General features: G+C 39.7%; 3 protein-coding genes across 3 annotated transcripts in view; 1 reads left to right on the top strand and 2 right to left on the bottom strand.

The window, feature by feature from the left end:
- Positions 1-561: 561 nt before the first annotated feature.
- LOC139726299 (salivary peroxidase/catechol oxidase-like) lies at positions 562-11,608 on the bottom strand. The gene is made up of 14 exons (XM_071637366.1): positions 11,604-11,608; positions 10,655-10,809; positions 9,999-10,140; positions 9,476-9,669; positions 8,810-8,980; positions 7,545-7,778; positions 6,586-6,826; positions 5,601-5,853; positions 4,712-4,887; positions 4,029-4,196; positions 3,478-3,647; positions 2,528-2,648; positions 1,574-1,725; positions 562-743 (listed from the first exon to the last, which is right to left on the bottom strand). The coding sequence occupies exons 1-14, from the start codon at positions 11,606-11,608 to the stop codon at positions 562-564; spliced, it is 2,364 nt and encodes a 787-aa protein (XP_071493467.1).
- A 1,873-nt stretch (positions 11,609-13,481) lies between these two features.
- On the top strand, positions 13,482-19,545 carry LOC139726250 (elongin-B-like). Its single transcript, XM_071637315.1, has 3 exons — positions 13,482-13,648; positions 15,982-16,222; positions 17,349-19,545. The coding sequence occupies exons 1-3, from the start codon at positions 13,646-13,648 to the stop codon at positions 17,465-17,467; spliced, it is 363 nt and encodes a 120-aa protein (XP_071493416.1). The 5' UTR covers positions 13,482-13,645; the 3' UTR covers positions 17,468-19,545.
- A 5,895-nt stretch (positions 19,546-25,440) lies between these two features.
- LOC139726297 (citron Rho-interacting kinase-like) overlaps positions 25,441-25,771 on the bottom strand; it is a 37,325-nt gene continuing 36,994 nt past the window's right edge. Inside the window, exon 40 of the mRNA XM_071637365.1 lies at positions 25,441-25,630. Within this exon, the coding sequence (XP_071493466.1) occupies positions 25,441-25,630 (190 nt within the window). The remainder of the gene's footprint in view (positions 25,631-25,771) is intronic.

The following is a 25,771-nucleotide window of genomic DNA, read 5'->3' as shown; positions in this document are numbered from 1 at the left end:
TTAATTTTCGCTTTGTAAAGATTATAAACTCATCAGAATACTTTGAAATTTTCGGCAATTAAAACACCCAAGCAATTAAAAATCACCGGAACAAACACAAACACTTTCAATAGATTAACAATTATGATAATATGAAAGATCGTATCGACTTTATAATTTGGTAAATTTTGTAAATTAATAAATCTCCAAACATAAAGGGCCATTCGCTGGCCCCGCACCTGACAGTTACGTGTATACCACCTTTAATCTATCCGGTATTAAGATTGCCAACAAAGTTGAAAGCTGCTTATTTGCTGGGATTAATACCATCCGAATATAGACAGTAAAAAATGTATTCTACCACCAACCCATCAATCAATATTCTGATTTTGAAGAAAAAAAGGTAACAAAAGAAAAAACAGCAACAGTGTGTCAATCTACCAATAAAACTGATTACGTTCTGGCATAACACTTTCCCCTCAAATAGATGAACTTTTAACACATCCACCCTTCGGCTATTTTTCGTGGGTCGTTTTCACTCGGAAAAAAAGGTCAACTGTCTTTTTTTTTTTTCGGCGAAGTTTAGGGCGACCTCTTCCGAGCCCCTTGAGGAGAGCGTAATTTCTTTAGGAGGTCCAGCGCCCTCTGATTATCCGGTCCAGGTTTCCGATACCACCACGGCGCCTTCTTTGGTTCCACACGGGGCGTGTCCTTGGTGTCTGGGGTATCATTGAGCACCCTCTCAACAAGCTCGTCACGTTTGCCTGGACATTAACAAACAGAGGTCAGTGTCATTTGATGTATAATTAATAAAACTAGCATGCAACACCATCTGTGTGTGTGTGTGTGTGTGTGTGTGTGTGTTTTGTTGTTGTTGTTTTGTTTTTGTATAGCAATCATCAAGCAGGGTATGAAATGGATGATGCTGTGTTGTTACTTCATAGAAATTTACATCGGCAGAAGATCAAGGCCAAGACATAACAAAATGGCTGCCTTATGGACAAAAATGAGGACAAAATCAAGGTCGCTTTCATCATCACTACATTGAGCACCATCATAAATAATTATCGCAGCATATCTCGTCGTCATTTGCCGCTGTTGTTCTCTCATCAGCACTCAAATCCTTTTCTATACCGAAAGATGACATTGACAAGGTCTAAATGCGCTCTCTGACTATATTAATGAATTGATGAAGTAGCACCTATACAGTCAAACCTGCGTATAGCGGCCACCCAATTTAGGGAGACGAAAAGAGTGTTCGTTAAGGCAGGGTTGACTTCATAATGATTTATAGCTGAATTGCCGACTGCTCCAAGAAATTACCATCAGGAGCCCCGTTTATCTCATTCAAACAGGTCTTTGGGATTTTAATTCTTTGCTGTATCTGAATCACTAGATGCATGTAAATGGTACAGAGAGTTAATTGATTTTTATTATTTGCGCTGTATAAATCACAATGGTTGTTGTTGTTACTATTATTATTATCATCATTGTTATTATTATTGTTATTATTATTATTATTATTATTATCATTATTATTAGTAGTATTATCATTATCAATTTAGAATGATTGAGACGCTACGTCTAGTGCTACCTTGCTCTTCTTCTCGCCACGGTTCGAGACTCATGTTCGGGATGACGTCTTCGTTCCGACAAGACACCCGGATGTTGGTAAAGCCCGGCAGGGTGCCGTCAATGTCGGGAAATTTGTGCTGTCTGGTAAACTTGTAGAAGGATGTCTCCGCTCTTAGCATGTAAAACAAATTTGCCAGAGGAATCGAAGATGCCTTAAACCATTATACAACCATGAATGACTACGGATTGGTGTGAAATGCATTATAAAGGACAACTGATGCTTTATATGCACAATATATACTAAAAGAAAGGCAAAACTAATCCAAGTGGAACATTATCAAATGCATAGTACACACGGCACAATTACCATGTGTACTATGTTGATGATGTTCCACTTATTGTACCATGTGTACTATGCATTTGATAATGTTCCACTTGGTTTAGTTTTGCCTATGTATTGGTATTATTAATTTATTTCTTTTCACGTCTCTTAGTCCGCTGATTTAAAGATATTGGATTGTGTAAAACTTATGTTATGATTTTAAAACAAAAACAACAAAAGAGAAACAAGTATAATTTCCTCAAAACTGAATTAGTACATTACAGCCGGTATCATCTGGCATCATTTTCAGCTTATACTTGGGGAATGCAACCTGACAACAGTTGAGGATTGTCTCGCATTCCTCTATTGTCCCGAAGTTTTTAAGGCATTTTAAGATAACAATGTTCAGCTCCAAAAAGGCTCAAATAGTTTGCTGTAGCACTTATCTGCTACAACACACTACATGCAGATCCATATCAATCCGTAAAATAATCCCTTACGGCCGCAGTGGCTGAACCTTTATTTTAGCCAGAGACAATGACTTTTCATCTTTGGGGTAAAATGTTGTTTAACTACATAATATTAAACTACCGAGTCGTGCGTGATAGCATATATAGCTCGGACGTCAGGTCGAATACTAATTTGACTCACCCGGGAGGCGCCGGGCCCTGGTCAGGTGATCTGAAGACCAAAGAGTGGATGGTACGCATCCCGTTGGCATAGTTACAGATGATGCGAGCCATGGTAACCTTACGTATCTCCTGCAACTGATCTGTGGTTCCATGCAGAGAGAGGAAAAACATCATCACATCTACGCAGATGTTTTCTTCTTTGCTTCGTGTGTGTAGTACATTTGCAATAGATAACTAAGTTCATATAGAGTCAAGTTTTTAATCTTAATCCATCCTTTATTTTTACACCGAATTGGCGTCATCGAGGTCTGACTAACGTCGTTCCTCGCTCCATCAGTAGTTCTGTAACTGCAATTATTTGGCGCATGTTGGAAATAATCTCTTCAACTTTTCATAGAAAATGTTTGCAATTAGCATACAAACTAATATTTTACAGCAAGAATTTCGTCATATTACTTGTTTTGGTGATACATTGGACAACACGAAAGGCATTGGCTGACTGTGCCGATGAGCATTTTCTTTTTAAAGTTCGGCCACAAGCAGGAGACATTGTGTGGTCGCTTAAACTGCTCAATATGGCTCCACGCTCATAGACAGTTTCAATGGGTAAAGTCTGTCTACACGATATCATTGTTAGTTACAATCTAGTCTCTCATCTAAATGTGAATTAGAGATTTTTTCACCGTTTTGGCTCATCGCGATCCATGGGATTTTGTGCGCGTGTTGTCGTGATTTTGTGAAGGAGGCGTGATGATCAACTATCTATCTTGGTAGCCCATGTATATAATCGTGTCGTTAAGATGCGTATAAAAATTATGACGGCAAAATGATTCGTCTCCTGTCCCGAGCATAGGCGACCAGGGATTTGGATGGGACTGAGAGTGATTTGAATAGGAGTGAAATGGATAAGATTAAATCATATCGCATTGAATTTGCAATTAATCCCCAAAATGGTATGGAATCACTTACCCAGTGTGAAGGCCTGCTCTCCGTTGGCGTTCTCGTACCAGAAGCGATCGCCGAACTTCAGTCGCTGAAACTGCTGACCGATGATGCAGGAAAGGGTGGGGCCCATCAGCCCACCGCGGACGGGTCGCTCCGATATGGCGGCCACAAAAAGATCGATGTCGTCCACGTGTCTGCAGTACAGTGGGCATTGACAACACCAAAGAGATACGGGAATGTACATGGATTCGCACATTAAGAGTAAGAAATTAAAAGACAATCACCACTGAGTGTCTGCGCAATTTTCGTCAACCCCCAACAAAATACTGTTTGTGTATTCATTTTTCTTATTTTAATTCCAAAGTTTTTTTTTTATCTGCCACTCGCTCCATGGAAATTTTCATGAATCTTGGTAATCAGTACTTCATGTATTTCGTCGTCGCCGCACCAGTCATGGCCCAGCTTAGAAGTGCTCCTATAGAGCCAAGGAGGAAAAAAGATGCCGATATCCAAATGTTCTTGTTTGGTTCCTACAGAGTTTGACATTGCAGAATGTGACGTCCGTCTGGCCTTACCTGTAAGTCCGCTGAAATTTGACCAGGGCACCCGCCTCGAACTCGTTGGCGAGATCGTTGAAGCTCCGCGCCCGCCGCAGTCCGCACCACTGTCGCCAGGCGTTGTAGGCTGGAAGGCCGTGGTCGCGCCCTCTCTGGACGTTAACGGCTCCGAGATCGAGTCCCTCGCTGACCGATGGAGAATGGGTCAAAGGATCCATCACGAAGTGAAGTGACAAATGGAGGAAGATAATGTCATTTTAAAAAAGAATTAGATTTATTAGATTTAAGATTAACTAGCATTGCCCTTTCAAGAAAATTATAAGAGTTACGATCACTTCGAATAATGTGTTTATCATCCTGATAGGCCTCCTATGGCTCGTTCGGAACAGGCGTTCTTGATAACGTGTCTGACTCGTCTCACGTAGAGGACTTTCGTTTGCCCTGCCAACAGAACTGAAATAATAATCCTTGTGTTTCACTGCTTTCTTTGTGGGGGAGTAGTATAGTGCCTAAAATTGCGCATCTCTCAGTAACTGTTAGCGTTGCATGCGACCAGTGTTATAAGAAATGTAGCGAGAGATGAAGTGAGAAGAAGTGACGTTGATACTCTCCATCGCCGGGCACTCCTTCCATCATCTCCCCTCCCCCTCCCCCCCCCCCCCCCCTCCACCCCTTCTCGGTGTCTTTAGAGCGCCACTTACGATCCAGCAGGGTCAGCAAAGAGATGTCGTGTGAGGAAGACGGTGATGTAGCCGTCGACCTTGGCAACCAGTTGCTGCGTCATGCCCCTGATCAGCGAGTCCAGGCCTCCGTTGGCGACGTCGTAAACGTGAGAGGCGTTGAAAAAGACCTCACCAGTCGGTATCGGCGGGAAAACCTAACAACGGGAGTCAGAAATTCAGAATTCACAAGTCAATGTTGTATCATTATTATTGCATCAAAAGACACTTTTAAAGGCAAAATCCTGAAGTCCACATTAATAAACAGACCAAAAAACAAAAACAAAAACAAAACAAAAACAAAACAAAACAAAGGTGTCTAAGAGAGCTATTCTTTCGATTTCATGTGAAAATATTCATTTTCACTCGTTTTAGAGTGACCTCAGGGATCACTCCAGAATCTTTGAGTGATCCCTGAGGTCACTCCAAAAATGTTCATTTTCACTAAAAATTCACTCCAATTTCACTCTAAATTCACTCTTTTTTTTGTATTCACTCCTTTAAGAGTGAATATTTTCACTCTTTTTTTTTAGAGAGAGTATAAAACAATATATCAATGCTCATGTGATTGTGGGGTATAGTGAATGGTAATCGTTGGGCCCTCTTGGAAAAAAGTGCTTAGACCTACTCATAACAGACTATACCGTGGACTCCCGTTACAACTAAAACGAATATAACGAAATTCCAATTACAACGAAGTAAAAATTCAGGCCGCAACATTATTGGCTCTCTGACTTTTAATTGTTTATTTGTTCGGTTGTAACTAAATTTCGATATAACGAAAGAAAATTGCCGGTCCCGATAGGACTTCGTTATAACGGGAGTCCACTGTACACCCTGAGTAAGATGGACAAAGTTAGGTTGTGATTACCTCTCGATAGTTTGCGTCCAGTCGGGTGAAGTTTGGCGGAACCTGGCTGTGGCCCATGCGGAACGCGCTGCTGGCAAACACATTGGAGACGGACGGATTGACGTCGACATCATACCCGAAGAACTGGGCCGTTGGGTGCACTCTGAGGCCGTTGGCGATGAGGGCACTCCGACCCAGCAGCGTCGGGAGGTACTCGTTGTAGACGATGTGCTGCCACGATGCGACTACGATGCGACGAGCCTCTTGGTAGAGTCTGCGATTTAGAGGGGAGCACTTTGGTCTTTTTTTTTCTGGACAAATAGCTACTAAATGGAACATATTTTGACATCGAATGGAAACTGAAATTTCAAAAGAAAACAGTTTATTATCATATCATATAGAATATTAAAGGAATGCTACAGGAATTACGCTTTGTAGTGTTGTGTTCAGTTCTGTTGTATTGTATTGCAATGGCGGATCCAGAGGGGGCGCAGCCGGCGCACCCCCCTTCATTTTCTTTAAAAACAAAAGAAATAAAAGGAAAAAATGAAATGAAACCCGGAAGTGGCACCAGAAATATTAGTTGCGCCCGGCCCCCTCTTCACAGAATTCCTGGATCCGTCCCTGGTATAGCATTGCATTGCATAGCATTGTATAGTATAGTATAGTATTGTCTTGTATTGTATTGTATTTTATTGTATTGTACGAATTGTATTGTATTGTATTGTATTGTATTGTATTGCATTGCATTGCATTGTATCGTATTTTTCGTCATGAAAAGATATACAAACAAATGGATACACAAATTGATACTATAATTATACCTTATCGGAGGGATTAACCAACTCAACGGTGCTGGTATCGCAACAGCGCAGTTTTACAGAGGGGGTCCCCCTACTGAGAAATAATATACACGAAGCAGTATATACAACTACAAATTGCACGTGAAGATGTGGAATAGGAACATTTGCATGTTAAAACACGTTGGGAGAGGGAAAACTTATACCTCTCGTCATCCCAAGACGGGTTGATGTTCGCCAGCCGGGAGGCGACGTCATTGTGCATTCTCAGAAACATGGTGTGCAGGGCGGTTAGGACGGGCTGCTCCGCCGCTCGCTCGTCACCCGATAAACCGCACTTTCTATCGACGCGCTCGAAGATGCAGTCCCGATGCTCTTCGTCCAGTGGGAGAAGGGGGAGGTTATCCGGGGAGATGGGGTCGGTGAGTGAGCGCAGCTGGCCTCGACCTGATAAACCATTAAGCCAAAGAGTCAAAAAATCACAAAATGATCTTGCATGATTTGTTATTCAAATACAGGAATTATAATGACTCGACAATGACCATTATATGGATTGTATGTCTCTAAATTTCCCTGGATAATCCACCAAGAGAACATTCTACTGAGGATCCTCGACGCCCTGATAATTGTTATGTGACAAGGACAATCAAGAGTAGAAATAGGGTCTATATAGCGGGCGTTTGTTCCTTCGTGCAATCCACTACGCACGCCACGATTGGTTATTAGTAGGTGATCGTAGAATTTCTGCTTTATGTCGATCACACCATGATTGAAATCGTAGTCTGTGGACAGTGAGGTAGTCGTGGTGACCGTATCAATCATGAAGTCAGTCGTGCCCACACACTAGTACGCTGATACACATTTAGTGGACTGTACTAGTCATGGAAGAAGAAGAAGAAGTGGCTATCGCGTTGATCGTAGACATTTTTTTTTTATACGATCATAGCGATATATAGCCACGACTGACCTCAAGATTGGGTGCGAACACCACGATTCCGCCATGATTCAGACCACGATCGAATGCATGTCTATAGCCGAGATGTGAACACAATTCTCTAGTTAATCCTCTCACGACTATACACACCAAAATTCTGTCTTTGACATCGAATATCAATAGGTCTTGACAATGGTTCTTACAGAGCTCATAAAGAAGCTAAGATCTTACCGCGCGTTTTATCTCTGAGAAAATCGGCCTCGGCCTTGGACGAGCCGTAGATCTGAGAGCCATCGACGAACGAAGTGACCTGATTCAGCTGCTGTCGGGGTCCCGGCTGGCAGTCGACCCCCGGGCTGGGAACCGAACGAACAAACGGGATGCACCGGCGAGAGAAAAACGTGTCGGGCTGCTCCGTCATGATAGGCATGCAGAAATCCGATTCTAGACATTCCTCGCATTCTCCTACGTTTTGAATGACATACATAAATGACATGAATGACATGAATAATACATAATCACAAAGGTAGCATACTCTTATCTGTCGTATGCACAGAGTAGATGCACCGTGCACAAAATTAGCCACAAATGCTGCTTTATTTTACCTCTCCCTGTTTTATCGAAGCCAAAAGGTGAGCTCCGCATTATTCTGCAGGACTCATCTACCCAGTAAGATTATAGGCCTATACAGTGCCTTTACAGTGGCGTCCCGTGTTATAGACATATACAGCTATACGAATTTGATAGAATTTCAGTTTCGTGCGAAGTTAGCACGAACATGGCAGTGCACTGGCCGTACACATTCCTAGTTTTGCTCAGTTTTTCAAGTTACATTAAACGTTCAATTCATATTCAATGTACACTGAGAAAATATCTATACTTTCTAGATAAACAGGAGCCGAGAAAGCTTCAAAATATCCCACTCGAAATGGTCGAAGTTGTAGGCACACTAAAAAAATGAAGTAGAGTCCATTATGACGTAATGGACGGGTCAAACTGCGAGACTGGGCCCCTGTTACGTTTATGGTTTCTGCTTTTAAACGTCTACACAAAGTTTGGTCCACGGCTCGAGCTTTGGTGTCAATGGGGTCCTAAGTCTGTCGTTCATCTCCTCAAGCAACGTCAAACACACATTCAAAGTAGTAAAGAGTTGCCTATCACGTAACAGTAATTTCTCCTACAAGATTAGCATTTCACTTTTCTTCTAAACTTTCCATGAAATTTCGAAAACTCACACCGACTGTGTGCTTATTCAGTCTATCATATTCCCAGTTATAGTAGACGTTTTAGTCGTCCGGTTTCAAACTCAATCGTCTTCAATATAGGCCATATTATTATGATGTTTTGCCATGTGACATAGTTGACGTGACACTTGATGCACATGTCACATTAGCAGTCACACACATTATATAAACTAAAAACAAAACGAAAATACTCAAACGACCGGAGCAAACCAATCAGTTTAGATTGAGTGAATTGTGGTCATGTAGCTTTACTTGTGTCCGTTCCTGAGTGGCCGACATCGTGGTCGAGAAACTGTCCGAAATGGGCGATGATCGCGGTGTAGTCGGGAACGAAGACATGTTCGAAATGAATAATGTTGGACGAAACGGTTCGCGCACCGGGGAGCGAAGCACCGGTTACGCTGCGTCTGATCGTCTTGATACCTGGTCACGTGATTATACAGAGCAAGAAAGGAAGAGAAGAGAGTTACACATTAATCAGATTGTTTGATCTATTTGCACATCAATATAAACGACTGCTATAGAATACATCGCCTACTTAATTTGTCCATCTTGACGATAACTTTGGCAACCCTCCTGATCGTCACACATAGGCTTTAGTTGAGATGATTAATGCGAAGTATAGTGTGCATCAAATAAGAATCCGGGATGGTAGTCAGCTGTCTAGTTTTACTAGGAGCTTCTTGTTCCAATCCGTATCGTTCGCGTAAGAACTTCGGAATGCTTGCAACAATACGTGCATTGGGGTCCATTTTTACAGCAGTGTGCACATAATACTTGCCATTGAACAAAGATAGATCACACTGAGCGTCACGCCATATTTTTTTTTTTTCTGAAAGGGATCGCAATTGATCGCTCCTTATATACTGTAGCTAAAAATGATCCGAGTTTTATGTTGTATACTAGTAGTAAAATTACCATCGGCAAAGTCTGGAGGAAGAAATCTCTGGAATGGCGAGAAGGCTTTCCCCACGTTCACGTGAACCAAGTTGTTGCAGGCGCCGTCGAACGTGCGTAGTCTGGTCGACCTCGGACAGTCCTTGAACGTGTAGTTGAAGCCAGCCATGCGGCAAAGCTCAGGCAGGGAGTTGGGCGCCACGGACGTTATCTGTCTGTGATAGTCGAGTCGAAATGATACACTTCATGAAAGTATGATCGAAAGTTGTTCAATGGTGTCTGTGTATATAAATTCATCATCCTGACCTTTGCGGCCGCCTTACTAATCAAGATCTTAACATGAATCAGTTCTTCTTCTATTTTTCATTCTCTTCCATGAAAATAATGTGTAACGTGTTTAATGAGGTGAAGAATTTTTCTCGACCCGATGTTACTATTGACATGAGAATGGCCAAAGCTACATCCTTTTCATCGCTGAATATATCCGTTGTTGGCAACAGAATCGGGATTGACAACATACTACCCAACGGTGAATGGCACTTACCGTTCCCCGAAGATCTCCGTAATATTCTCCGCGATCCGGGCAACCATGGCGAACCGCTTGCTGCGTTTGCTCATCTTGCTGAACTTTTGATGAAGATACTCGGGAGTTCGTTTGTATTCTTGACTTCTCTGCCTCGCCACATCTGCCAAGAAACGATCAGGGAGCAAGAATTGATAGAGACAACAACAACAACAACAACGTAATGTGCAGATTTTCCTGCAACAGACAAAATGGTGAGACCATGTTTTGATGCTCAATTTATTTGAATTATTCACATTCGTTGTTGCCGTTTTATCTTAAGCTGATGAAAGATGTGCATTTTGCGTGCATGTGCTTCAACTGAAGAGGAAAGCGTGATGTTACGATGAGAAAGTGCTAAAAACGTTTGTGCGTTATGATGGGCTAAAAAAAAAATGCCCTGTAGCATTATCTACATCTCCGTACATACAGCAACATGATCCTAAACCAAACATTTTCAAGAGTACCTTTCCTCATTCAAGAAAATAGAGAATAGAATAGACCGGTCCACCAAATCATATTGTAGGAACGTTTTTTCAAAGAATAAGCTGTGTCGAGCTTGTCAGTCCGAAAGCTTTGCTCGAGACGTTTAACGTTTGTAATCTCCTTTTCTTTAGGGATTGGTCTATCTACTGTACCTCTGAGGTAAATCTTCTCCCTCAGCTCCACCCATTTGGTCGAATGCTCGATCTGCCGAGTGATTTCGTCAAGCGATGGCTCGCCGAAGCTGTCCGAAGTTGGCCGGTGGTGGACGAATGATAAACTCCGTCCGACAAGACAAACCGAGAAAAATCTGATAAATGTAAAACGAGAAGAAAAGGGGAAAGTAGGGCTCTTATTGCTCGACAACTTCCAAAGTATATCTATAGAACCTACATGAATGCATTTAAAACACAGTACACAGCCCACGCAGAGAGGATGCATTCTTAAGATCAGTTATTATAATCTAGACAACCGCCAACAACATAAGCGGAAAGGAAAGAAAAAATGAATTTATGTGATAATACTCATGTCACTAATAACAGTATGAAACCATGATAATCTTATGAAAAGGCTTATCATGATGTAAAAAGGTTTAATCTATTTTAACGTTCAAGTCATGTAATTTGATTATTGCAGGCAAAAGTATGGTATATTATGCAGACCTAGTCACAACAGAGGTGAGACGCCCTCCAGGAAAATCAGAAGTTTCCTAAAAGCACAGGGAACACCCACTTCAACCTCTCGTAACAGCTAGACCTAGTATCCTTGGGGTTAAAAGCCAACTTACGTGCATATTGCAACATGGAGTATTCTCTTCGTCGCCAGACTCGCAACCAACAAAGTTAGGCCCATGATAATTCCTGACCAGCGGGGGGAAATGCAGACAAGGTTTACACTGAAAAGAACGCCACAGAACTAAATTCCCGAAGCTTCGAAGACCCTTGGTGCTCTATGCGGTCTGTAGAATAAGTGCGATGATTAACCGCCCTGCGGAATATTCATGGAAGCATTCCTATGCCAGGAAATTATTATCATACCAATCCAGCGATAAAAGAACGCAGGCCACACGTGTCAGTACTGAGCCCTGTATGATATTAATTTTACCCCATCAATGATGTTTATGCGAGCTTAAAGGCTGAATCCCCCCCCCAAAAAAAAAAACCCACACGTTTTCAATAGGCCTATTAATCAGTATTGCTGATTAACACTATCAGTTTGCTATAGCTGTATATTTATAGCTGAGTATCTTATATAATAAGCACATTTTTTTTCGCTGCTTAGTATAGCTCTGTAATACACTGGGCCCTGGCCTCAAATCAACATAATGTTATAGTAACACCTTCCACATGGGTCGCGTTGACACAGGTGCGCAAATGGATCCTAATATCTCGAAAATCCTGTATTTACGGAATGTCCATTTCATCGTAACAGTCTGATTCATGACGTCATTCGTCACACGATTCTAGCAATCCAATATTAGTAGCTACATGCCAACGACATCCTCATAGTCAATGATTAGCATATTCATTGGTAATACTATGTCTGCATGGCTAAAAAGACAATAAGGTATACATCACGCGTTAAAGTATCATCATGTTTTAAGAGTTCCAAACGGCCCAAATGGGCCGCGGGACATGCTTTATTATTTCTATTTTTTTTTTTTTTTTTTTGGGGGGGGGTCTCAGGAACGGGGCGGGGCAGGTTGAGTCCTTAAGAAAAATCTAAGGACGGAACCTTAAAACATTCATGGATGCACGATTTTATTTATCTATTTTTTTATTGGGGGGGGGGGGGGGTTTCAATAAAAACGTGGCCCCTATGAATATTATGATAGGTTAAGAGTATAGCCACTCGGTGGAAAAGCAGTCAGTGCATAATTGTAACCATGTACAGTCTTGTACATGCCAGGTAACTGAAGACGACGCAAAATTTAGAAGGCGATGAAGCCCATTCAAAATGAAATTCAGCAATTCCATACTCAACACGTTCAAGTTCATTGACTCTGGCACTTTAATCATAGTAAAATCAGACGAACAAAATTAAAGATTAAAAATTCTACATCCCAATCACATATAATACAATAACAAAAAGTTGTGGAATATCAAATTTAACGTGTTTGCTCATAATACAACATTCATATTGGAAAGGATGGAAGAAATTGGAAGTTTTGATGGCATCCCTTCCAAAAGTTCTTGATAAAGGGTTAAATTCCTCACCCCAGTCTCTATGAATCTGGAACAAGCGATAGGCCCTAAGTATGGTTGACCGCCTGAGGGGGGTGATTTTCACTGTTTTGCAAAAATAAGGCATGCTAAACTTTGAAAATCTTTTACTATCTCAGTTCCTATCTGGTCGTAATTAAACTGTCGCTGTTCTGGCTAATTCATTTTACATTAGTTGCTAATAACTTGATCTATAAGTGGAGATTCATTATGTATTTTAGAAAATGATGTTTTGCTTTACCTAATATTATTGCATCCATCAACAATGTGAAGTACAATATTGACTTTGCTCCCTTCTTCATTTCCTTCCGTTTTTCACGTGGTGTTTCTTCTTCTTCTTCTTCTGATTAAGTCTGCCTCCTTCAATAGACTGAAGATTCTTGCAGACTGGTGCTATTTACATTATAATACAATTTATTTACAGATATTTACAAGCACATAGAAAATTTGAAAATTGTTTTGCACAATGTGAATTAATACATAATTAAGCACTAACATTTCATATTATTGAACATGGACCCTTTGTGTGCTTTGGGTGCCGATTGATACCGAAATCCCCAAAGCGTTTTAAATACTTTAGTACTAGTACTGGGACAGAGAGGGTTAATTTGAAGTCTCATGCTACAAATGCTGCCCCCAATGTTCGATTTCAAACGGCTCGCTCGGATCGGTCGCTCTCGATCTCGGATCCATTGAATGAGCAGTCCACAAGATACCATACCAACACACATGTGTACACAATAGACGCGAAAGTGTACGATCTCCGAACGTAAAACGGGGAAGCGAGTCGTTGACTGCGAGTACCAACGAGAACGCGATTTCCTGAGAAAGTTTCATCGTTTGAATGATCCTGTTGGCTTCAAGGACACATCGTGTACAAGAGGATTTTATTGCTTTATTTGAATATCACTGCATAGTGACAGAATGGTGAGAATGCGTTCTGTATAGGCTTAGTGAGTGAGTCATAGTTTCGAAATTATTTTGTCTCAGCAACGCTGGTGCTCGACACTGACACTCGACAGCACGCATTGCATAGCCAGGAGTACAGTAGGGAAGTAAGGATTGCACTAACTAACGATGCATTGTTAGCGCAAGCTAACAAACTCACAACCAGATTCTAGGAATTTGATTTTGAGGTTGTTCACGACTGCTGTGTCGTGTGATCATACAACAAACACGAGTTAAAATGAGATTAAAGGGACTGTACAGTAATTTATTAGCTGGTTGAGGTGGGGATTCATGTTTTGAACATTCCTAAGTGAGATAATGAGAAACCTCTTACGAAATATAAGACAAAGAGCATGTAATTTTAAGAAGGATGTAACGTTTGTTTGATGAAAATTGGTTTTCAAATGGCTGAGATATAAAAAAAAGTGATAATAATAAAGGGCGATAGGCCACGCTTTTTATTAGGATCTCTTTGTTACCTCCGCCAAGGGGGGAGGTTATGGTTTTCGTTACCGTTGGGGCATTGGTTTGTGTGTTTGTCCGTGTGCAAAATAACTCAAAAAGTTGTGGACTGATATGGATGAAACTTGCAGGAAAGGTTTAGAATGATACAAGTAACAATCGATTAACTTTTGGTAGTGATCCGAAAATTTTGGTGGAATTTATGAAGGATTTTTGACATTTTGGCAGGTAGGGTCAATGAACTTGGGAGTTCAGGCTGCGTGTCGCAGGTTTGCATGCGTGCACTAAAGTGCGTGCTCTAGTTTCTGCTAGGGTGAGGCGCGCCGTGCAGCTGAGGGTTTATAACGTAACAAAGGCTTCTATATTGGGGAAATCGGGCGACTTTCAGCACACAAGTATAAGTATGTATGGGTGGAAATCACTGATATCTCTGTGGAATAACAAGATCAGTGATGGAAATGAGCTGCATGCTTGGCGGAGGTCTGCGCTCTCAGAGTGCTTCTCTCGTTTCTTCTTGTTTTTGGATATTTCGGCCATTTCAAAACCAATGTTCATCAAATAAACTTTTGATACCACTTTTTGGCACTTAGAATTGCATGCTCTTTGACATCTCATAGAGTGGTTTCTGAATATCTCGCAAAACGTTAATATTAGCTAAATCCTCACATCATCCAGAACTGTATACACCCTTTAAAGGTAAACTTTAAATAACAATGGACAAACTTTATCCCAAAAGACTGGAGTTCTAGAGAGGTAGGCTCCTAATTTGCCTCACAGTTAAGTTAAACATTGCAATTCCACCCCACAATCAAGTTTGCTTAACAAATGAATGAAAATGTGACTGTGCCTGTGGCTGCAGTCACACAGCCAAACTCCTGAAGTTTCAGTTTTTGAAGTTTGGGTCACCAATGGTTTGCATGTCTGACAGCCAATTGTTACTTGTCAAATGCAAATGATCAGAATGCAGGGGGAAATGTTTGGAAAGTTTGCCTAGTTTCTAGTGTGAGTGGGAAATTTCGAAAATTTTTGTTCTTGGAAAGTTTGCAGCCGTACTGGCAAACTTGAGAACTTGAACTTCTTCGTGAAGTTTCACCACTGTGACGATCGCTAGTCAAAAAAGTAGATGAGACGTTGTAATTGATGGCATCATCAGGATGTAGAAACGAGACTTTCGAGGAGCTGATCATGTGGCCACCTTGCAATTGTCCGATTGGTGTTTTTTGTTTTTTTTTATTATAGCTTAAAAAACAAAAGAGTTTGTTTCTGCTCAATAGTTTGGCAATTTTAACTCCCGATCCCGTTCACCTTGAAATTGTTGTTACCAAGTCATTGCTACAGTACTTGTTTTGATGTGAAGGTTAAATTTTTTTTTTCTTTTTAAATATTAAGTTCATGTCAAAGATATGAACAGCTCAGGATATTTAATGAAGATTAAAGTGCAGATCAATGGGAGATTTGTGAGGTGGTGGCATAACATTCTTTAGTAATAAGACTGTTCCAGGGAAATGTAAAGCTATGAACTTCCATATCTTAACTGGTAATGTTCAGATCTGGTTTTATGGAAACCTGTAGGTCTCTTTGTTCATCTGAACATTGTGTGGAATTTGCATCTTTAGACAAATACAGCTCTGGGCCACGGAACATCATTCAGTGAGGGGTGTTGTGATTTTTTTCCTGACCCCCCCCCCCCCTTTTTTTTTTTGTAGACAAACCAAAAGTGTGTGTGTGTATCTGTGTGTGTGTCCGGGGGGTTGCTGCAGCCCCATGTTGCAGTCGCGTGCCATTATGAGTGGTGTATCTCTTTGACTTGATTCGATTTGATTTGACCTCTCTGTGCTCCATCACTACAGGACGTCTTCTTGATGATCAAGCGTCAGAAGACTACCATCTTCACTGATGCCAAGGAGACAAACACTGTCTTCGAGCTGAAGCGGATCATCGAGGGCATCACGAAGCGCTCGCCCGAAGACCAGCAGCTGTTCAAGGATGGAGAAACGCTGGACGACACAAAGACCTTGGGTGACTGCGGTCTGACCAGCAATACGGCCAAGGCCCAGGCACCAGCCATGCTAGGTCTGGCCTTCAGGGAAAGTGAGTGCTCCTTTAAAGCTTACCATTAAAATTGCTCATATTTCTGGGACCCTGTCAAAGTTAGTCACAGTTTATCCAAAAATGGCACTTTGTGTCTAGATAGCATACATCAGAGTTTGCCTTACAGCTTCCACCACTTTGTACATCGATAGTAAGAAAGGGAGATTCTCCTCTCAAGTCCCTCCATTTTGTTGTGATGCCCACTTCTTCGAATCAGCATTATTCATTTAGAGCACTTTGCATTAGTTTGCATGGCATGAGCTGGGATGAGTGCAGCTGTGATACAACTGGAATACAGCAGATTGTTGTTTGTTTTGTTTTGCAACCAAAGAAACCACATATATATGAAATGTTGTGTAGACATTGCACATCAATTACATGTTGTTGTAGAATAGAATGAAATATTTTGATCTATTAAGATACTTCCATTAATGGTATTGAATTTCAGTCTCAAATCATAAATTTGAGATCAATATATATACTGTACAAAACAATATTCATTTGAATGTATACAGTTTGAGAAGATTCCTTCATTTTACCTTGCAAGTGAAAAGTTGCTCACCATACATTTAGGAGGCCATAGAGTTTAGAAATGAAGGACCCAAATAGTGAACATTTTTATTTTATCTTTCATTAAATTTATTCGTATGATCTGTACAGCAACACAGTAGTAGTTACATGTACATCTCTTTCAGTGAATTTTGCTATGGGGCGAGTCTTATCATGCAATCTGCACAGTTTTGCATTTATCACCACATGGCAAACCGCATAGTTTTCTAGCATTTGGACTCGGCAAGTCATGAAAGTTAGCAAACTGTCATTCCTATGGGGACAAATACTGTAAATGAGGAAGTGTTGAAAATTAATCCGAGCAGGCATGATTTGAAATAGTGGTTGCTGGAAATTATTTGACATTTTGATCCTAGTGATATAAGTGAATATGATTGAATGATTTAGGGAGTTAAATAACAAGTGTCGTTATGCAAATTCAGTGCAGCAAGGGAGCAAGATATGCAGAGATACATGTATATCACATTATTTTTTCCTTTCTTATGCATTATAAATGGTGTACAACGGTAAACGTTTCATTTTGTGTCTTATTTTTCCCAATCTCTGATACCGCTAGGTGAAGGAGCAGACTTTGAACAATTGACGATTAGTCCCTATTCCAACCCACCGGAGCTACCGGACGTCATGAAGCCGACTGACTCAACAACAAACACGGTCGACCAGCCAGTTCAATAGAGGAGTCGTAACCCCTGAAAAAAAAAAAATTATTATTAGCAATGTTTTGGAAAAATGTTGAGCGTGGAGCCCCACCCCCTATTAAAGTGTGATGCCTTTCACAATATTATGATCAATCTGCTGGTTAATGCAAGCACCACGTGGGCATTAGACAGCAATCTCTAGATATTTCTAATCCCCTGCATTGTCCTGTCTGTATGTTTAGGCGAATATAAAAGAGCAGGGCCCTGTTTCATGATTAGGTACTTTAATATGACAAATGCAACATACACTTAACCACTGTTGCTATGACAATAGCAACAGCTATGCCACAACCAATCGGCCTTGAGTATGTCAGTCGTTGCCATGGTAGCTGCAAGTAATGCGAATGACATGAATTGCAAACTTGTGTATGAAATGCGACCTGGGGCCCCAACCCATGTGGCAAGATATATGTTCTTTTGATGTTTATGTATGTGTGTGTGTATTTACATTTTGTATGTACATATATACAAAAATTATATATATTTTATAGGTCCATTTTCTCATGATCATTTTCATCTTTCCTCGGCAAATCTGGATATTTATTTGGTGGGCTCAGAGAAATCGCAATAATAGCAACGTGGTATTTATTAGACGTTCCTGTAGTTTGTGGACTAAGAGCTGCAGTATTACATTTTGCTGGCATAAATTGGAAGTGTGGTAGATATTGCTAAATCAAGGGGAATTCAAATATTACCCAAGTCTAATAGTGGGTAGTATTTTGCCCTTGCTAGAGGTGCTTATTGACATATATTTTTTCATCTTCTTTTCATTAAACTTGTAGCAAGAACTTTGGGCACAGTTGTTATTGCAACTGAGCAGAATTCCTATAAAATTTAGTAACCTGCTACACACTGCTTACCTCTTGTTTAATTTTGCTTTGCTACCCCTGATTATGTGTCATCTCAAAATGCAACATAATGGTGACATACAGTGGAGATGGATATTTTCCTTTTATTTGTTTTATGCTTCAGCAGTTACGTGTTAGCAGTACATTTGTATTAATTTCTTTATGGTTTAGATGCGATGGGCAAAACAGCATTGAGCCCATGGCAAAGCAGGGCTGCACTTGGCCATTGCGTATGGGTAGTTCATCCATTCACTAAAACAGTCCTACACGGGGTAGAGATGACCTAACATGTATAATTCAGCTGCTTATGAATTCATGCAGAATGAATAAGGGGTGTATGGCATGTAGAAAAGTCATTAAGTCTCAGTAAAGGTTATGTATTTCTGTTTTTTTCTCATGTTCCAACTGTACACATGTGTTTCTGTTCCCTTAAATTTTGTCTTTGGTTTGTGTCGTCTCGTGTTGCCACTTGTATATTGCCCTATTGATCTAATTGTATACAGCTGTATGTGATATTCCATTAAAAAAAAGTCTGTTGTAGATATTTTTTTGCATCTATCGTCTGATTACCTCCAAAGTGCTGAAGTTGAAAGAGAATGTGTACATGTTCCTGAAAATAACTAGATTTGCAGATATTCAGACTCTTGTATTACTGCAGTGTGGGTTTTTTCCCCCCTTTTATAAGAATCAATGCTTAATGCCTGCCATTATTTTAGTCACAAGCATTCTTCTTTCTTCTTTTTTTTTGTGCATGTGCAACTGAAAGCGATTGCTGGACTAATGCAGCAGGGGTAGCACGATCCCAAGATATTGTATCATAACTCGTCTCAATTAATGATATACATACACATATGAATTGTTTCCATGGGAGTCCATTCATATCCATTAGTTTGATTTAGATGTTGCTTATCTCATACATTGTTTGTTACTTGTACAACTTTGCATTCCTTCATTTAGAACCTGATGAAATTGCAACAGAGCCCCTATTCTACACATATATAATGCAAAGTAAAGCAAATATCCCATAAGATACATATACATGATTGTGAGTTTGATGTACAGTGTACCCGGTACTACACATTATCTAGATAACTATCGGTAGTACATATGTAGTATGCATTTTGTATACCAAGTAATTTCGAATAATTGTCTTCATGATATCATAATATGAAGGGGAATTATAATCGTATATAAAAACGCGGCATTTGGTGTGTATATAAATTCTTGGATTAATACAATCTATTCAGTCTTATTTCAATTTGTGATATATCTGAGTCTCTGGTATGATAAGGTGTAAACTCAAGGTGTCTGGAGATGGAACTATTTCGAGTTTATAACCATATTATGCAGATTTTCTTCGGATTTGATTTTAAGTCAATCTGATCACGCCTTAAGCCTTCCTGTCTGTGTTGCCATGCAGGAGTGTGTTCAGAAATATATGCCCCACACATTTATTGAAATTCAGACCCTAATGCTTGATCAGCAGTAGGTCGAAGGAGATATTTCCCATATATTGACCCGAGTATAGCTTCTGTAGTGTAAACACAATATGAATATACTGCTAAAGGACCCTCATTCTGGAAAATCCAGCGATGTTCATTGTCTGTGTTGTTGCAAGCACTTGTCACAGGGAATGCAAAAATCATTCCATGTGCATGGCCAGTTCAGAACCAAGAGGGCGCTAGGCTGTTTGCTCCTGATTTGTGTGTTTTGTGTATTTGTTTTTTGTTGTTTTTTATTGAAGAGAGTTACCTGGTAGTCGGTTACCAACACCAGGATTTTGACTGTGCATATTTCATGACACATTACTGTATAAGCTGTCATTTTCGCGTAAAGATATTTTAGCTAATGACGAGGTCATAGACATTTTCGTGAGATGTTGTTTTCGCGAATTGATGCCAATGCTTACGTTTATGCTCTATCAACAAAGCGCATGGAGGCAATTTTGCGTGGTGTTAAATTCGCGATCCAACCGTAATTACCAGTAATCCCTTGTGAAAATAACAGCTTATACAGTATCAGACTACACTTGTTGGCTTATGTAGTTGCCAGTTCTCTTGATGTGTGTACAAGGTGTCTGCCAAGCTGTCACTTCGGAGCGAAGTGCCAATACACTGTACTGACAAGGAATACTCCAGCCCAGTTAAATTACTTCAAGTCACCAACACCACAAGGAAAGAAAATGCACATGCTCACTGTACGATAAAACCGAATCACATATTTCCTATTACACATGACATTCAAATGCAAGTGCGATTGTACAGTGTACTCTTTTTTTTTCTTCAGCATATTACTTGGTGTAGACTAGTAGCATTGTAGATGGTCGACAGAAAGATCCGTCCGTCCGGAGGAGTCTTTTATTTTTTGACATTATCGCTGAGGGGATTCCGTGAAGCCAGACGCGGTCTCCGCAGAACATATCCCCGACGACCAGATACAGACCGATCTTTCGGTCAACGTAGATGGCAAAGTTGTCTGTCCTTTCAATTCCTAGGGTAGCATTATCATTTAAGTACACTCATACAAGTACACTACCACAAATTGAGTTTTAGTGATCTGATCTAGTACAGTGTGTGACAAGATGAAGAGATGGTATGGGGTTTATCTCTTTCTCTCAGTAGAGGTTTACTAATTTGCTGCCTTTATTGTGTTTTGAAAATGCAATGAATGCTATATTAATCCATCATCATTACTGGTGGTATACCAAGTATGCCATCAGCGCAATTGGGTCACATTGATATGGGTGTGGAATCAGGGCATGATTTCTGCAACATGTACACAAGCACCCAAATGCAAGAGCTGTGTGCCAATATCCAAAGATAGTGAACAAGTTCTTTTGTTCAGGTGAAGACTGAAGAAACTGAAGTGTAGTGTTTGGAGTGTGCTTTTTAAATCAGTTAAATATGCTCATTTGGAATGACTACAAACTTTTGCAGAATTTTTTTTTCTTTTCTTTTTTTTGAATTATTATTTGAACTTTTATTGGAAGTCTCTCTGTAAAATAGATTTATAGATCTGAGTGCCAGCATCACTGACCTTAGACAGAAAAATTTGTCTGTCTGCAGGAGTCTTGTAGCGTTTTAAAAAAACTTTATGGCTTTCCTCCGTATAGGAGGGGATTCCGTGAAGCCAGATGCAGTCTCTGCGGAACATATCCCCGACAACCAGATACAGACCGATCCTTCAGTCAACACTGACCAGTAATATCCCTGCAAACTAGAGAGGCAAATCTTTGTTTTTGGTTTAATTTGAATGTGCCATTTTTTCTCTTATTTCCTTTTTCCTTGTTTATTTGTTTGTTGTTGTTGTTGTTGGTGGTGGTGGTGGTTTTTTTTTTTTTTTTTGGGGGGGGGGGGGGGAGGGGGGAGGGGGGCACTGACTTCTATGTAGGTTTCCTGCATATAAAGATCAGTGGGAGGGAGTTGGAGGTCTGCATATCCCCCTTCAAATAGTAATTATTTTAAATTGTTATCCTCTTGATGAATGTACAATTGTATATCTGAGTTTTGGAGATTTCAGGTACAGTACATGTATAATTTTTTCTTTTTTTTTTTGCTATTTTGCATGGAATGGCTGTAATGGATGTGCTTTTGTACTGTATTTCATCTTCTAGACTATTCTGAATAAAGTCTACTGGTCTTTCGATCAGTTCATCTGTGAATCGTGTTTCAAGGATATGTAATGTGCTGTGAGCAGTTTTGTGATATGGCACTGGTTCTTCCATGGACCCTGGTTCTACCATGGAGAAAGTATGCACTAGAATTACACTATAGGATGGAATACAAAATTTGTGTGTGGTGCCTTGGGGCTCTAACATGACATGCCCTCAGAGTATGAGTAGACATACATTTATGATGTAGGATGTGTTTATAAGAGAAAGGAAGGAAGGAGTGGGTGTGTGTGTGTGTGTAAAGTTTTGTTTTTGTTTTTTGTAGATGACGTGTTTGAACAAGAGTAAATTTGTCGAAAAGTCTTGCAAAAATTGATACAACAGACCTCAGTCGGCGAAAGCCTTCCACAAGATATGTGGTCAAAAAATGCCACCTCACAAATCTTGCAGTAACCTTACCTCACGATTGTCACTAGATTTTCTTTTTGAAATAAAAAATCAGCAAGAAGAACTTGCCTTCTGGGTTAAATTATTGTTTTGTTTAGACATGTTTACAGAGCAGTTATGACATTCAGATTGTGACTTCCATTTATGACGTCTTTGTGTAAAAAGTTTGTGGAAGAGTTGTGTGGATTTAATTGCATCAATACCTTCTTTAAATGCACGCGTGGTTGCAACCAACAAAATTTTCATGAAAACATGAAATGTTGGAAAATCTCAGATTCTTGTAACTTTTAGATTTAGTGGCACTTCCATCATTTATTTTGTTTGTTTATATTACGGAAGTCATGTCTATCATAGCCTGGGTTTGCACTGTTACTATACTTTGTCACATAAAAAACAGACAAACAAACATACAATACCAAAGCAAAAAATTGGAATGCTTGCAAGCAGATACACAGAATTAACAAAAAAATGTATGTGCACATCCCATTTTAATTCACAGTGAATGAAATGTACCAGAAGTACTCGCTGTACAGACGCTCTAGAAATATCACAACTTGTGACAGTGCTAGCTTGTCAGTTTGCTTTTGAACATTACAGACCAGAAACAGTGTTGCATACAAGGGTATTGTATTAAAAACTTACAAATGACGGGGTGTTAGATTTGTTATTCTGCTTATAAAAGGTTCTTCATCCCGCTGGGGAAAAAAAATAAGTTCACTTATGCTGCAATTTCAATCCAATTTCATTATGTTCTAACAGAAAATGATTGATATACTGTTTAGAAATAAATATATGTATTCAAACATGAAGATTTCTTCCATGTAAATCAGTAGCTAACTATCCCCAACCCCCTTTACAAAATGGGAAAAAAGGAATGATTATAATTATGAATATATAAACTAATGAATGAAGTTATTTATTTCCTGACTCCAAATCATATACTTTATAGTAAAATGCATTGATTAGACAACTCTAAAACCTTTCTTATGTGTCAGCACTAGCGTAAGTGTGTAAGTTAAGTAATACATGTATACCAAAATTAATGCCAATTTTATAATTACATCACTTTGCTATTTACATCACCTGTCATAAATATTAACATGTCAAAAAAAAAATCAACTTCTCACTGCAACATCCCAGACCCCTTCACAATCATTTACTGTGTACAAGCAAATTAAAAAATACACTCAAATTCCTGTGGATTTTATGATATAGCTGATAATTTAACAACCAATATCCCACCAAATCTCACTCGCAATGTAGTGACAATGCAACTTTTCTTTTCCAAACCACCCATGTTTCCTTTGTACATAAATACAAAATGTTACGTCCCTCCACTGGCCAAATATTCTACAAAGTTTTCAAGAGAACAAATGAAGGTTATGCTCAGAATTAAACAGTTAACAAAACGATGGAATATGGATGCTGGAAACTTCACATCAGCACCTCCTATGGCTACTGGTAGGCAAAACTAGCTCATTGGATTAGACATATATTTGAAAATATCAAACTTCCTTTGCCCTCCTTCAAATCACAAATGGACCCATACAAATGTGAGTTTACACACTAAGAACAAATTAATGAAACCAGTATATGAATCTCTTATGTGTCCCCTTAATACTGATGCAAATTCAGATGTGTGTATTAGGATAGGAACAGGTGAACTGTGATATAATTTAAATCAAAAAGATAAGGCAAATGCCTTGTACGTAGCAGTATTAGTGACAACGCATCTTATAAGCCTAGCGTGATCAATCATTCAAATGGTGGATATTTTAAGAAGTAAACATGTGTCAAATCATTGGTTTCATAAGCATCCTGACCAGTATCAAACACGAGGAAATTTATCAATATACAACTGTACACATTTGTATATACATCCATTGTATTTGCAAAGAAACACTTACACAAAAGTATTTAAATATGTTAGAACCCCTGGACTCTGAAGAAAAAAAAAACAAAAACAAAGATAACATGCACAAAAATGTATTGCATCCTGCATCAAAAAAACAAAACAAAACCAAAACAAAATCAAACCATCACTACTAAACCTCCATTTGTTTGTGCAAGGACTCAATGTTCCCTGCATTGTTGCCTAAATTGGCTAATGATTTGTCAGATGACTCCAGCAAAACTTCATCTTCGTCGTTGTCTCTTTCAGATGTCCAGTGAGGTCACTACCCTCCACGAGAATTAGGCCATTAAAGGTCTGCATCATCCCAGTCTAAAGCAACTTAAACAAGCAAATATGTAATCGTCCTAATACCCATACACTGTACCTCAGTGTGTGTATATATGTGTGCGTGTGGATGTATATGCATAATAATTATATACAAACATATATATGTACACAATATGTTTCGTGTGCAGATATGAAAGCGTCATGATCTGGTTACAGAGATTTAGTCCCCGTGCTAAATGATGTAAAAAATTACGTCTGCTAAAATGGAGTTTCAAGCTCATTCAGTGCAACAAATGTCTAACTACAGGTACCTTTATGTGAACCAGCAAATACCATCGGTGATGGATGCACAAGTACTTCGCAAAAGTAATTGAACTTCCACTGATATAGTCCCTACTGCAATCCATTTGTTATATAGTTCCTTCCAAAAAGACTATCGATGCATCTGCATACACTACATCTTCGTGATGTCTCATATGTACACATATCTCATTATATACAGTATATACGAGGGTACAGTATTTACAGTTTCAAACATTCTTCGTCAAACATATCCAAAAGTAATTCTGAATCACCCACCAACAACAGTATTGTAATAATATCTTGTTTAATAAACTTGTGATGGTGTCAAACTTTTGATTACAGACAAGCTCTTATTCTTATGGCTTTATACAGCAAAAAGAGAAAAGAAAATATAAAGGAATGGTGGATTGCAATAATATCTTGAGAAATGGATATGATGTAGTGTCAAGCCTACTCCTACAGGAAAGTTTTTATTCTCCTGGCATTACACAGTTTTAAAAAAAAAGGAGGTGAGGAAACAAAGAAATTACAAACATCTACTACATATTACATACATCTTCTCATCGCTTAATGCTGCGAGTCTTTCTCCCGGACATTGAGCCAAACTTGATGCCACACTTTGTCCTTCTCAACTCATCCTCCGAGGAGGAGGAGGCCGAGGGGAGGCGAGCGGACGCCCTCGCCGAGGTACGGCTGAACTTGCCCCTCGGGGTGTTGTCGTAAGACTCCTGAAGAGGGCGCTTCATTGAACTGCGGAAGAAGAGGTCGAAAGAGGCAGATTATCAAACATCTATCATTAAGGAGTCATATTTTTTCCAAACAGGGAGTGACTTTAAAGGAAGAGATTGGTTAAGGTAAACTTATTATGTGCTAATTACATCACTGTGTCTA

This window comes from Diadema antillarum, unplaced genomic scaffold, assembly GCF_040938485.1.
Source record: "Diadema antillarum isolate AM-2024a unplaced genomic scaffold, OU_Dant_1.0 seq00000082_RagTag, whole genome shotgun sequence".
Taxonomy (NCBI): domain Eukaryota; kingdom Metazoa; phylum Echinodermata; class Echinoidea; order Diadematoida; family Diadematidae; genus Diadema; species Diadema antillarum.
Note: the sequence above shows the minus strand (reverse complement) of the source record. Positions and strands in the feature narration are given on the sequence as shown.

What these genes read in the sequence shown, in the direction of transcription:
- LOC139726299 (XM_071637366.1), bottom strand. An exon ending in CCGTCTTGGGATGACGAGAG is followed by an intron (nt 5,854 to 6,585) that starts GTATAAGTTTTC and finishes TCTAAATCGCAG; the next exon opens with ACTCTACCAAGAGGCTCGTC. An exon ending in AGAGCAGGCCTTCACACTGG is followed by an intron (nt 2,649 to 3,477) that starts GTAAGTGATTCC and finishes ATGGAACCACAG; the next exon opens with ATCAGTTGCAGGAGATACGT.
- LOC139726250 (XM_071637315.1), top strand. An exon ending in AGGTCTGGCCTTCAGGGAAA is followed by an intron (nt 16,223 to 17,348) that starts GTGAGTGCTCCT and finishes TGATACCGCTAG; the next exon opens with GTGAAGGAGCAGACTTTGAA.